At 42.9% G+C, this 14,266-nt stretch overlaps 1 protein-coding gene and 1 pseudogene across 4 annotated transcripts in view; one reads left to right on the top strand and one right to left on the bottom strand.

Annotated features, from left to right (window-relative positions):
* Window positions 1–6,948, bottom strand: part of LOC105997763 (cytochrome b5 reductase 4) — a 41,590-nt gene extending 34,642 nt beyond the window's left edge. For all 4 annotated transcript variants that reach the window (XM_013032282.1, XM_013032284.1, XM_013032283.1 and 1 more), the window contains exons 1-2: window positions 6,777–6,948; window positions 4,677–4,830 (exon numbers count right to left, since the gene is read on the bottom strand). In XM_013032282.1, the coding sequence (XP_012887736.1) occupies window positions 4,677–4,830; window positions 6,777–6,851 (229 nt within the window). In that variant the 5' untranslated portion in view covers window positions 6,852–6,948. The remainder of the gene's footprint in view (window positions 1–4,676; window positions 4,831–6,776) is intronic.
* Window positions 6,949–6,980: 32 nt separating this feature from the next.
* Window positions 6,981–14,266, top strand: part of LOC105997744 — a 16,486-nt pseudogene continuing 9,200 nt past the window's right edge.

Here is a 14,266-nt window from a genome sequence, read left to right as displayed (position 1 = left end):
CACCTTTCTCTGCCCATACCCTAGATAAGGCCCAGCCCAGGCCCAGTGGCTCTCTTTCCCAGCTCTCTCTCTTTCCCAGTTCTCTCTTCTCTTTTCCCAGCTCTCTCTCTTTCCCAACTCTTTCCCAGGCCTTTCCCAGCTGCATGGAGGGTCAACATGTCTGGTGCCAGCCAGAACAATGAATAAACCTACCCCTTACCTGAATACCACGTGCGTGGTGTGGTTCTTGCTCGGTAACCTCTTTTTAAAAACCTAATAATGACAAAACAGTTACTGTTGCAGCCCGAGATACCTTAATGGCAGTGTTAATAACTTCCCAATCAGGAGACTTAAACAGCAGCCCTGAAGTAAACTGGTCCATTTCTACAGACCTCTTTCCTGCCTCTTTCTTTTCTCTCCATCCTAGTTTTCTTTTCTAGCAATTAAAAAGTAAGTCCCTGAATGTGCAATGTATCCCCCTGAAAAAAGCGTGCTTTCCCTTCATGCTTTGTAATTATCTCTGTACTACACATGATCTTTTTTCTTTCTTTCCTCTTTTTCCTTTTTTTTTTTTTTTGTGCCAGTGTTGGGGCTTAAACTCAGAGTCTGGGGGCTGACCCTGAGGTGTTTTTGCTCAAGCCTAGCACTCTACCACCTGGCCCACAGCTTCATTCTGGCCTTTTTTTAGTAATTAATTGGAGGTAACAGTCTCAAGGAATGTCCTGCCCCAGATGGTTTTAAACCCTGATCCTCAGATTTCAGTAGAGATCTGAGTAGCTAGGATTATAGGCATGAGTCACTGGCACCCAACTACATCTGGCTTTTATTAAGCAAGTCTCTCATGTTCAAGATTTGCTGTCATTGTTTTGTTTTGTCTCATAGTATGAAGGACTGAATCCAGGCTTTCTTCAAATAAGCTTTGCACTGAACCCTTTTGTTTTGATTTTGTTTTTCAGACGGTCTCATTAACTCTGCCAAAGTTAGTGTCACACTTATGACATCTTCCTTTCTTTGCCTCCCAAGTAGTTGGGATCACAGGTTTACCACTGGGCAGAGCTTCTTGTAAGCTCTATTTGTTTCATGTTTGTTTGATTGTAGGGCTTGAACTTAGGGCCTGGGCCCTGTTCCTGAGCTGTGTGGCTCAAGACTAGCCATCTACCACTTGAGCCACAGTTCTACGTCTGTCTTTTTTTTTTTTTTTTTTGATATTTAATTGAAGCTAAGAGTGTCAGGCTTTGCTGCCCAGGCTGGCTTCAAACTGGGATCCTCAGAACTCTGATCCTCAGATCTCAGCCTCCTGAGTAGCTAGGATGATATGTGTGAACTGCAGGCACCCAGCTACTACTCGACATTTAGAAAGAGTTTTGTAACCTTCACAAGTCTCCAATGACGATTTTATTAATTTCTTCCTAAATTTCTAATTCCTAAGGTGTGGCAGCTTGGAGCACATGTTTGACCATGGGATAGAAACTATTCATTTGTGGAAGATAATACTCTCAAATTGATGCTGGGATCTTGATAAATTTTGCAAAGTCTAAATTCTAATTAATAACGTTAGAAACAAACAGCCTCCCACATTCATGTCTTTTTTTAAAATCTAGATTCTGCATGAGAGAAAAAATGTGAAATTTGTCTCCTCACTTCCTGCCGAAACCCTGCTCAGGGCTCCAGGTTTATCTCCAACACACACAGAAACACACACACACACAAACACACATACGTACATACACACACACACACACACACACACACACATCTTATTTTCCTAACCTAGGTGTATCCTGCCTCTAGTCTGCTACCACCATCTCCAAAACCCTCTACAGAACTTCACTGCCACTACCTCCGCATGACAGCAGGTCTAAATAGACTGTCCCGTGATAAATGAAAAACAAGCTCTGTCAAAAGAAAAAGATAAAAGAAAAAAGTCAGGTGTCAGTGTCTCATGACTATAATCCTAGCTTCTCAGGAGACTGAGATCTGAGGACTGAGGTTTGAAATCAGACAGGACAGAAAATTCCAAGAGACTCTTATCCTTGATAAACTAGCAAGAAGCCAGGAGTGGAGTGGTGACTAAAGTGGTAGAGCACCAGCTTTATGCAAGAAAATAAAAGGAACAGCACCTAGGCCTGGAGTTCAAGCCCAAGGACCAGCACCAACAAAAGAAAGAGAAAGGAAAGGAAAAACAATACACTTACTTTTCCAAAGAAAAAAGAAAAGGATTACTTATTGTCAGATTAGAACACATTTCCCTAATAGAAATTTTAAAGAAATTTAAATCAGCAACCTTGCTGGAAGAGGTGTCACATATTGAAGTCATTTGAGGTGACAGTGGACTCCAGCACAGTAGTGCAGTCCTTTATCCCATCAACATATCAAATGAATAGTAGAGGGGATACAGATTCTCATAAGCTCTCACTGACTATAGAATATGAGTCTTCAGAAGTGGCTCTATCTTGCAGAACAGAGCTGAGGCCCCTGCAGTTGGGCCAGCTGAGGAGTGCTCCTGGAGAATGGGTCTCCACCAATCCCGAGCAAAGCACTCAGGCACAGAAGAGAAATCACTTTGAACCAGTGCCCGCAGCCAGTAAACAGGTAAGCAGCAGGAAAGGAGGGGGTGGGATACTGGAACCCTGTAAGAAACAAAGGGATCTTTTCACACCTGGCAGAATCTTAGATCCAGCTTGCTGGTAGGAACCACATCTGAATGTTCCTGGATTGCTGAAGAGTTCTAGCTTGGGACAAGGTATGTCATCACCTGCTAGAAGTTTCCATATCATGGTCACTGAAAACTTCATACTCTAAGCTGGAAACAGTGGCTCACATCTGTAATCACAATTTGAGGCCAATCTAAGCAATAAGTCATTTAGACCCTATCTCCACCAATAAGCAAGTGTGGGGGAGACAGGTAGAAGGATTGTAGTCTAAGAGTGCCAAGGCAAAAAAAAAAATCTTTAAGAGACCCAATGAGAACAATAACCTACAACAAAAAGGGTTAGAGGGGTGCCTCAAATTGCAGAGTGCCTGCCTCATAAGCACAAGGTTCTGAATTCAAATCCCAGTATCACCAGGAAAAAAAAAGAAAAAGAAAAAAAGGATAAGAGAAGAGAAGGCCGGGTGCCAGTAGATCACGCCTGTCATCCTAGCTACTCAGGAGGCTGAAATCTGAAGATTGTGGTTCAAAGCCAGCCTGGGCAGGAAAGTCCATGAAACTCCAATAAACCACCAGAAAACCGGAAGTGGCCTGTGGCTCAAGTAGTAGAGTGCTAGCCTTGAGCTGAAGAGCTCAGGGACAGTGCCCAGGCCCAGAGTTCAAGCCTCACGACCAATAAAAAAAAAAAAGGAGAGAGAGAGAGAGGGTGGGAGGGAAAGGAGGGGAGGGGAGGGGAGGGAGGGGAGTAGAGGAGAGGAGAAGAGAGGAGAGGAAAGGAGAGGAGAGGAAAGGAGAGGAGAGGAGAGGGGAAGGGAGGGGAAGGGAGGGAAAGGGAGGGGAGAGGAGAAGGAATGTCTACTAGTGTCCAGGTCATGCCCATGATAGAAGAGCACACATAGAGGACTGCAGCCCAAGGCAGCCCAAGCATGCAGTGAGACCCTGTCTTGAATAACCAGTGCCACAAGGGACCAATAGTGTCAGGTGACAACGTATCTACCTAGCAACTGTGAGGCCTCAGTTCAAACTTCATTACCACCAAAAAATAACCAGGACACTATTAGATTATTCACTTTGATTCCCCTGAAGCTGGAGATGACAGGCATTGCCAATGTGCCCAGCCATCCACCGAGATGGACGTCTGAGGATTTTTATATCCTGGAAGGCCTCAAACTGTGACCCCCTGATCTCTGTACCTCAAGTAACTGGGATTCTGGGCTTGAACCAATGTTCCCAGGTAAACTGCATCTTTTATAGGTTGAATTCTGTTCAAGGTTAAGATGAGTATCTTAACCTAGTAAGTATAGAACATAGCACACACAGGACTCCATGGCTTTAAATGAAACCACACAATTACCCTCCCCCCACACACACACATACACATCCATCATATATCCTCCAATCCCTCTTCCTTAATCACCACATGACTGTGTCCCTGTGCATTTCCCAATATAAATTTCCTGCCCTGCATTAGGGGCCTATCTTACTTTAGGATGATCTAGCTGACTTCACATCCATAATGAAAGCCATATTCTGTCTTCTTCTGATACTCTCATTCTAATGTGAAATTTACAATGTAGTATGGGCTAGAAAACTCAGGAACTGGCATGGCTAAGAAAGAACATTAAAAACAATTTGCTGAAAATGAGATTTGAAGGCTGGGCTTTAATGTAGCCTTTCTGGCTCCCCCTGGGTTCTCAGACACATCTTTTCCAACAGAACTCAATTATGTGGCTCTGAGATGGAAAATGATGTGACACACACTGTGTGTTCTGGATAATTCTGCTGTTCGGTTTGGCATTAAATTTCCTGGCAAACACTTGTTTCTTTGCAAAGGGAATGCTGTACTGAGATGCTAGACAAAATTTCCATTTCAGAAGTCAGGTGTTTTCTACATCAAAATGAACACAGTTATGTAAGGAATACTGTCCAAAGTCAGGACATGGTGTTACCTGATGCTCACAAGGTAGCATGAGCACCACAGAATGATTACATGACCCTGTAAATGGAAAACCCAGGCAACATTTTTTTAAGTACTTAATAAACCTACCCCTTATGCATATCCAGCAATCATCTTTCTTGTTGTGTTTCTTAAGTTCTTCTTCAGTGACTTCAATCAGCCTGCCTTGCATACCTGTCAGGTCCTTTCCACTTTTGGTCAGTCGAATCCAATCCATAAGACTTCTGCCTTGTTTTAAAGGGACCTTAAAAAAAAAAAAAAAAGAAAAGAAAAATTGGCTTCTTTGAGTTGTTTTTTTCTTTCCAGCCCCCTGTCTACTACCTGTCTTCAGGATATTTCATTATTTTTATTCCCATTTAAAAAGATAAAGCGTCTCAAAATGCTGAGTCAGGAAAAGTGGAAGTTCAAGGCCAGCCTGAGCAAGAAATGTGACCAGGTCTCAAAGACATAAAGAGAGCTAAGTGCTGTGGCTCAGAGCAGTGATCACCACTACTCCAGAGATGGAGGTGGGAAATAGCCTGGTTTGAGACAACCTGGTGTAAAAAGTTAGTGAGACCTCATCTCCTACCCAAGCTGGAAATGGCTTAGGATTATGAGTGAGCCTCTAATTGTAGATAGGGAGAAAACAAAGTAGGAGGATTGCCATTTTAGTTTGAAATTGCCCAACAAAAGAAGGTAGTTGGCAATTTTAATGGAGAAAAGCAGCAATTCACATTCTAATTCTAGAAAAGTAGATTAAGGAGAGAAACAGATCAAACATCAGGAAGGAAGGGACGCAGGATTGCAAGGTTGGATAACAGAAATACACAGTCATAAGTGAAATGTCACAAACGTGATCACATCACAAGCCTTCATGATCTAAGACATCATTTCTTACTCAATTTCCCTTTTCTGTGAAATGGTACAGTAAAAGCTCCCATCGCAGGGTCACTGTGAAAATTAAGTGAAATAACACAGAAAACACAGAGAGCGCACACAGTCACCAGTAAACACTTCAAAAACCCTTGCGGTAAAAGCAAATGAAAAGTACAGCTCCCTAAAGCCACATACCGATCTGAGATTAGAACTCCAGTCTATGTGAAAGAAGTGACACTAAGATTCAAAAGCAGTCCAGAAATGAAAATAAAAAGGAGTGACTCAACAGGTGAAAGTTTCAGACAGGAATCAGGAAGATGTGGCTACCCAACAGTGGGAACAAGTGGCATTCACACTGCAGGGCACCCAGGACAGGATTTGCATCCAATTTTGCAAATGTAAAATATTTCTGTATGCCACCTGTTGCTAGCAGTCACTATGCCCAACAAATACTCCAGGATATCAGCTCTAGAGACAGCAAGTAACAAGTAGAAGAGACACTGTTAAAACTGTCACATACTAGAGGAAGGCAGTATAAATGGTATGACTTGGAGAAATATCCTTAAACCTAACGGGAGGCTTGTGGACATTCTCTCCTCTAGGTTCTCCCCAACTGGCCCAGAAGTCCCCGCCCTGGCATGGCTGTCACCACGGTTCTGCAAGGGACTGGCCTCACCCACCACTCCCAAACAGGGGAGAGCAAAAGGCGAGAGGGGAGGATGGAGTAAGGTGAGAGAGGCCCAGATGTGGGAAGAGATGTAGCAGGTGTTGGAAGGGAGGACCAGATGAGGGAAGGGAGGATGGGGAAGAGCAGGGGCTGAGTCTGAGGACCTTCATCCAGCACCTGGCCAGAGCTGGTCCCACAGGTGGGCACTTCGGGAAAAGATTTGGAGTGAGGGAACTGACAAGAGGGATGAAAACAACAGGAAAGATGGGGAGGAAGAAGAATTTGGGGTCTGGAGACTGGGGAGATCAGAGAGTGGGGCTGAGAGGATCAAACAGGGGGGCAGGAGGGAATGGGGAGAGGCAGACGGGGGGGACAGGAGGGGATGGGGAGAAGCAGATAGGGGGACAGGAGGGGATGGGGTGAAGCAGACAGGGGGACAGGAGGGGATGGGGAGAGGCAGGCAGGGGAAGGGAGGGGTCGGGGAGAGGCAGACAGGGCCATGGGGCAGGGATGGGGAGAGGCAGACAGGGGGACAGGAGGAGATGGGGAAAGGCAGACAGGAGGACAGGAGGAGTCAGGGGAGAGGCAGACAGGGTGACAGGAGGGGACGGCCGGCGTGAGCCTCTACTAGGCCCGGCCGGGCCGAGACGCCGGGGTCACCCGCGTACCTTGCTGCGGCCCCCAGAGGCGGCGCGCTGCTGGGAGCTGGGGCCTGGGAAGGACTGAGACGGGACGTTCAGCATCCTGGACCCCCGGCCCGGCCCGGCCCGGCCCTGCCCGGAGTCCACACCGCACGGCTCAGCGCCGTTCGCTCCGGCTCCGTGGCCGGGCAGACGCCAAGCCCGGACCCACTTCCGGGGTCGCCTGACGTCATGACGCAACACGTCGGAGGCGGGATCATGAGATTACGCACGCTCAGTTATGGACGAGGCGAGTACGCATGCTCAGTTTTCCTTGCCCTGACTTCAGCACTGCGGGCAGCGAAGCCTTTGGGATTGCAGGTGGAGAGCGCCGGCCGTGCCGCTGTCCCGAGCTCCGGTGCTGAATGAAGTGTCATAGCGGCCCTTCACCCAGTACACCAACACTCGTCCGAGGGTATTTAGACAGTCATCAACTTTATCAGCATATACACTTTGTAATGGGTACGAACAAAAATGGCATCAAAGGGTGCTGGGAAGGTGGCTCAGTGGTAGACTTCTTGCCTAACATGCATGAAACCCTGGGTTCGATTCCTCAGTACCACATAAACAGAAAAAGCCAAAAGTGGCACTGTGGCTCAAGTGGTAGAACACCAGCCTTGAGCACAGAGAGGCTCAGGAACAGTGCCCAGGCCCAGAGTTCAAGCCCCAGGACTGGCACAAACAGCAACCAAAAAAATCACAACCAAGTTGTCATCTACATGTTGCATTCAACCAAGTTCACTGAGAGATACATTACTTTTCATCAACTCTCCAAGTCCAATGGCCTGCGAACAAAGCCCAGTTATCTGTTCCATCTCTGACCCTCTCACATAAATTCAACATTTTGTAGTGAATCCGAAATACAAATCAGAAAAAAGTCTTCTACTTTGTGGTTTGTAGTGCTGGGCAGGAGTAGGGAAAATCCCAGGCCCTACAATAAAGAATGTCCTTAGTCTTGCTCTCTAGTAAGAACGCCAGAGATGATCCTCATCTTTGCTGTCTGTATGTTTCTTCCTTATTCACCTCCATGGCCACATTTGCCAAATAAAAAACCTATCAGAAACAATATTAGGAGTTTTTATGTTTGTCTGTATTCAGTTGTATGTGCCAGTGACCTTACTATATTCTTCTCTAGTTGTACTTAATATGACTGCCTTATTTCTTTCTGTGCATCCAACACATTTTAATGGCCTTATTTTAATGAGATCCATCTTCATCCCTTATTTTAGCAGCCACTATCTTGAACCTGTGTGAAACTTCAGGACAGCAGAATCCTTACCCTTCTCTTGACCACAAGACTGAATCCATTGTTTTATCAAGAAGTCTTTAAAAAATTCCTTTGAGAAAGCCACTAGTTTGGAATGGTTGATTGAAAGACCCCACATTTCTGCTTATTTCCCACCATCTTTGCTTACAAGTTAGCCAATTTTTGTCAGACTAAACTCATGAATGAAGAACCACCAACACAACTGGGGCAATTGTCATGGTGTTCCAGTAGTACATCTTCCTCTTGCTAATACATGTTAACCAAGCTACTGGCCTGTATTTTAGGATTGTTGTTAATTGGAGATAAGCATCTCATGGACTGTCCTATCTGAGCTGGCTTCAAATTGAGATCCTCAGATCTTAGCCTCCTATGTAGCTAGGATTCTCAGGTGTGAGTCACCTTCACCCAAGGTTTGGCAGAAACTGAGAGGAGCTATAACTTGTAACTATTACAATTCCTAACCTATAGTAGGTGTTCAGACACTTTTTGAATACATTTTTAATAAATAGTCATTTAATATCTGAATAAGGTAAGTTGGAGATGTAATCAGACAAGATTAGAGTCAGCATGACATAAAGCTCTCACAATAAGAAAATATGTATGAACTAGCTGAGATTCAATGTCACTTCTATGAAATGGGGAATATCTTTATATAAAGATAGCAGTGTTTGGATCTGCACTGAACTTTGATATTAGTCATGCGATTACTTGGTATGAAATAACTTTAGTAGTTGGTAAAAGCATTTTTTGGGAGAAATGAAATGGTGTTGAGTGAACAGGGTCTTATTTGAACATTTACCTAACATAATCATACCAAGGACAAAACAATTGTACTTAAGAAATACTTCAAATGTGAGAAAAACTATAGGATTGGGAAATTTTCTTCTTAAAATATTTAAAACATATTGTTTGAACTATTCATAATAATTGTCTCTTTTTTTCCTTCGGTTGGTCACGGGGCTTGAACTCTGGGCCTGGACGCTGTCCCTCAGGATTTCAGCTTAAGGTTAACACTTTACCACTTGAGCCATAGCACCACTTCTGGCTTTTTCTGCTTATGTGGTGCTGAGGAATTGAACCCAGGGCCTTATGCATGCAAGCAAGCAAGCACTCTACCATTGAACCACCTTCCCAGCCCTCAAGAGATATTTTCTTAGCTAACTACCTCAGATCCTTGCCTCTACCCATTAGCATACTGGTTATAGAAAACAATTTTTGAGATAAGGTCCTGTTAATTGTCCCAAGAAAGTCTTGAACTTGCAGTCTTCCCTCTTTAGCCCCACAAGTGGCTTATATTAGAGGCTAATGTTCTACTTGTAGTTGAGCTCTTTGTGTATATGACCTAAAAGAACTTCATGAACATTGCTTATTATATTTCTTCCACTTTGCAAATCGTCTGTTTCCTATCTCATTAAGGAACTACTCCTCTCTGAATCTATGTAAGAAAAACTAATCACTGAAAACCATTTCACATCTCATAAGAAAAATTTTCACATGAGAATATCAAAAGCAGGGAAAGAAAAGTAAAAAAGAAAATTGATTTACACATATATTTTATACATACAGAAATTAATTTTACATATATATATGCTTTATGTATATATTTCAATACCCAGCTTTTACTTGAGCCCACCCTACCCTGACTTTTTGCTAGTTAATTGGAGAGAAAATATCAGATATTTCTGTCCAGTCTGGCTTTGGTTTTGGTTTTTTGTTTGTTTGTTTCTGTTTTTGTCTGTTATGGGGCCTGAACTCAGGGCCTGAGCACTGTCCCAGAGCTCTTTTGCTCAAGGCAAACGCTCTACCACTTTGAGCCACAGTTCCACTTCTGGTTTTCTGGTGGTTAATTGCAGATAAGACTCTCATGGACTTTTCTGCCTGGGCTGGCTATGAACTGCGATCCACAGATCTCAGCCTCTTGAGTATCGGGGATTACAGGAGTGAGCCACCGGCACCCATCTCTCAGGCTGACTCTGAACCCTCATCCCTCACTTCGCAGTCTTTTAAGTTGTTAGAATTACAGGTGTGAGCCATCAGTGCCTGGCAAAAATTGATACTGATTATATTTCCTACTTGGCAAGGATCTTAGCTCTATCAGACAAAAATTGAAAAAAAAACTTTTATATTCTGGCTTTTGAGCTCCATTGTTTAAGGTTCTATGTAAGTCACTCCCATTTAAACATATTATTTTAATTTAGGGATCCATCAGTGGAGTACAGAAAGTATGGAACATACTTTCTCTTTTTCCACAAGATTTTCTTTTTTGGCAGAGGGAGGGGAGGTCCGGTCATGGGGCCTGAACTCTGGGCCTGGACACTGTCCCTCAGCTCTTCACCTCAAGGCTAGCACTCTACCACTTGAGCCACAGCGCCACTTCCAGCTTTTTTCTTTTTTGCTTATGTGGTGCTGAGGAATCCAACCCAGGACCTCATGCATGCAAGGCAAGCACTCTACCACTGAACCACCTTCCCAGCCCTTACCACAAGACTTAAAGGCAGGAATAGTATTATTAAAGTTTGTTCTTTATTGCTTTGCTTTGTTCTCCCCTCCCCCCCCCACCCTGTGTATTTAGCAGTACTGGGTACTGAACTCAGAGCCTCATCTTGCTAAGCTACCACTTGAACCATGCCCAGAGTCCTTTCCTGTTAGTAATCCCTAAAATTTAAGAGCCCTAAGCTTGGGTTTTGTTTCTCAATGATAGAAAATGGCTTTAAGGATTTTCACCACCTTCCCAAACACATAAGTATGTGGTTGGTATGTGTTCTTCCTCTTCTTGTGAGGTATATTACAAGACCCTGCCTTGAAAAAGTTAGGGCTGTCATTGTCTGAAAAACCAAGTAAATAAAGATAAATCTGTAATTTACTGCTAAGACCAAAATTATCCTCTGTGTGGGTGCACACGCACGCATGCACGCGCACACACGTGTGCCATATTGGGACTTGAACTTAGCCTGAGTGCTGCCCCAGGTATGGTAGGTTGGTGTGTTACCATTTGAGCCAAACCTCCACTTTCGGCTATTTGTTGGTGAATTGGATATGGGTCTCACAGACTTTCCTGCCCAGGCTGACTTCAAACCAAACAGATGTGAACTACTGATACCTGGCTGAAATGATCCTTTGTAGGCCCCCAGGGTTTTTAATACAGTCAAGACACTTGCAAATGGTACCTCTTTTAAATCCTAACATCTAATTCTTACAGGTCAAAGTACCACAGTAATTACAAAATACTTCATTTTATTAATAATGTATATACAAATAAATTAGTTTCAAACAATTATGATACATTTGTACACTAAATTCAAGTCCTTCTGTTTTGCATATCTTCCAGAGTAACTAGATTAATTTTCAGGTCATCTCGGCAGTGTCATCTTCACTATCAGAATCTTCATAAAATGAAATTGTGGCTTGAACTGGAAAATTTTTCAGAAGAACTTCTGCTTCTTGATATAAGTAATCATAACACTTTGACTTGGGCCAAAATAATCTGAAAGAAACAGAACATTTGTGTGTTTTATCTTTTTCACATTTGTGAAATGGTCAAATTTCAAAAGCTCCAAAGAATCAACAGTTGATTTAGACATTTAGATAACGTCTTGCAATAGTTTAAAAATACCCTTATCACAGCTTTCATGATGATTGTTCACCAAAGTATCAGTAAATGGCTGATCATTTTAAATCCTTATCCAAGCTATAAATTAAAACCAACAAATCCGTATAATGCCCAGTATAAACATAAGATCAATGTTTAAGATAGGTACATATGCATATAATGTGTATGTATACATATATATACATATATATGTATACATACACATTATATATACATATCACATACACAAAAGTTTGTCTTTCAATTTCCAAATTCCTTTGGAGGGATGACTTCTACCAATACATTAAAAATATGGATGACAGCCAACTTTGTGAAGATGACAAAATATAATGCACCCTAAACACCTACTGTCTGTCTTAAAATTCACAGACTTAATTCTTTTGCTACACGTGTAGTCCTATGTAAGCTTCTAAAAGTACCAAAACCAATATTTTCAAAATCGCATCTTAAAGTATAGAAAAGATACCTGTTGCTACACCAGACTTCAGCCCGCCTTCTTCCTCTCTCTCTCTCTCTCTCCATTCAACCAAATTTGAAAACACCAGATTGATATAAAGATACGTGTAAGTGATTATCTCATAATTTACCATACCTAATAAGTATGAAATGTACCATCCGGCCTATTTGGTTCTCACCCAAAGAAAAGATAGGAGAGTAAGGGCCGAAGCCTGGGCCACTCCAGTGCCAGGGCAGTGACTTCACTGCAGCCTGTGTGTGGTCATTCACAGAAACCCTGCAGCCTGTGTGTGGTCATTCACAGAAGCGTATGCCCAGTGCTCCCAAAGCAGCTGCACTGGAAGGCTGGGCAAACTTTGCATCTGCCCAGCCCAGAGCGGCTCCTTGTGAATAATGCATCTTCCACAGCCCTGCGTCTCCACCAAAGTGGAGATATTCTAACCAGAGCAATGTTGCATTATGGTCAGTACGTTCCATTGTAAGAGACAACACTAGAAAAATGAAGTTTCTAAACGTTTCTGGTGAAAACATCTCCAGAGTTCACACACTGAATGCTTAATATCATTAGTTTGTTCAATAAATATAGTAATGCCGACATTATTCCTAATTTAACAATAATAATCATGAACTTCTAATAGGTTGACGATGGGGGGGGGGGAGAATGAGAAACACAGTAGTGGTCAAGACAGAAATGAATCAAAATAAAATGAGAGAAGTACCAGAGCAAGAGCTCACAAGGGTTCCAGACAAACCTGACCAGCATGTTCAAGTCCTGGCTCTCCAGGAAAGCCCATACTCCACACCCAGGCTTCCAGCTCCCCAGGGTTCCCCGACGGTGCCATGCTGTGCCAGGGCCTCAGTTTCCTTCCTCTGCCCTACCACCCCGTCCTTCGGCCTGTGGAGCTTCTTTGGAGACTCAGCCAGGCGACCAGAAACAAGAGTCCCTGAGATGTCCCCTGCCCTCTGTGAAGCCCAAGCAGCCCTCTCTGCCCATGGGCGCACACCAGAGCAGAGCGAATCCAGCCCAGTGCTTGTGCCCAAGCGTCCTTCCCCCAGACAGCCCCACCAGCACGGACTCACGCCTGTGGGCTGCTCACACACACTTGCACACTTGGCCACCTCCACGAGGCGCTTCGCCCAGCAGCTCTCCCAGCCAGCAAGGCGCCGACGGTGACCGTCCCTGTCACCTGACAGGCTGTCACCGTCACCAGGGTAAAAGTCGCGGGGAGTCGTACAGGAAAGCCCACGTCTGGGCAGGGAACAGAAAAGGAGCCCCCACCACTGAGATAAAACGTGTGCCGCCCTCCTAGCACGGACTTTTCTCTAATGTCCACTTCATGCTAAGTGCCAAGCCTGGCTTGCTGGAAAATTCTCTCCCCTCCTGCTGAGTTGCTGCAGAATTAATATACAGACTAATATATAATGTACATAATAGAATAGAATATACAGAATAATATATAATGTGCATAATAGAATAGAATAATACACAGAATACATAATGTACATAATAGAAAATAATAATATACAGAATAATGTATAATGTGCATAATAGAATAGAATAATATACAGAATAATATATAATGTACATAATAAAAAAGAATAATATACAGAATAATGTATAATGTGCATAATAGAATATACAGAATAATATATAATATGTATAATAGAATAATATACAAAACAATATATAATGTGCATAATAGAATAATATACAGAATAATATATAATGTACATAATAGAATAATATACAGAATAATATATAATGTACATAATATATAATGTAATAATATAATATAATAATATATAATGTACCTAACATATACGTACATAATATAATACACATAATAATATAATGTATATAATATAATGTACATAATAGAATAAGACATAATATATAGTGTATGTAATATATACAGTACATAACAGAATATAATGTACATAATAGAATAATATATATATATAATATACATACTTCAGACCCATTTGAATTAAAAATAAAATAAAGGTGAAATAAAATAGTTAAAACAACAACAACAAAACCCGTTTTCCAGGCTCTGACATCTCGGCTGGCTTTGACCGTGCCCCACGTTCCCGCCCTGCAGGTGGGAGCGCCGGGCCCGTCCAGTTCCGGACGCGGGGGTCCCC

This window comes from Dipodomys ordii, unplaced genomic scaffold (assembly GCF_000151885.1).
Source record: "Dipodomys ordii isolate 6190 unplaced genomic scaffold, Dord_2.0 Scaffold152, whole genome shotgun sequence".
NCBI classification, from domain to species: Eukaryota; Metazoa; Chordata; class Mammalia; order Rodentia; family Heteromyidae; genus Dipodomys; species Dipodomys ordii.
This window is presented reverse-complemented; position numbering and strand designations above follow the sequence as displayed.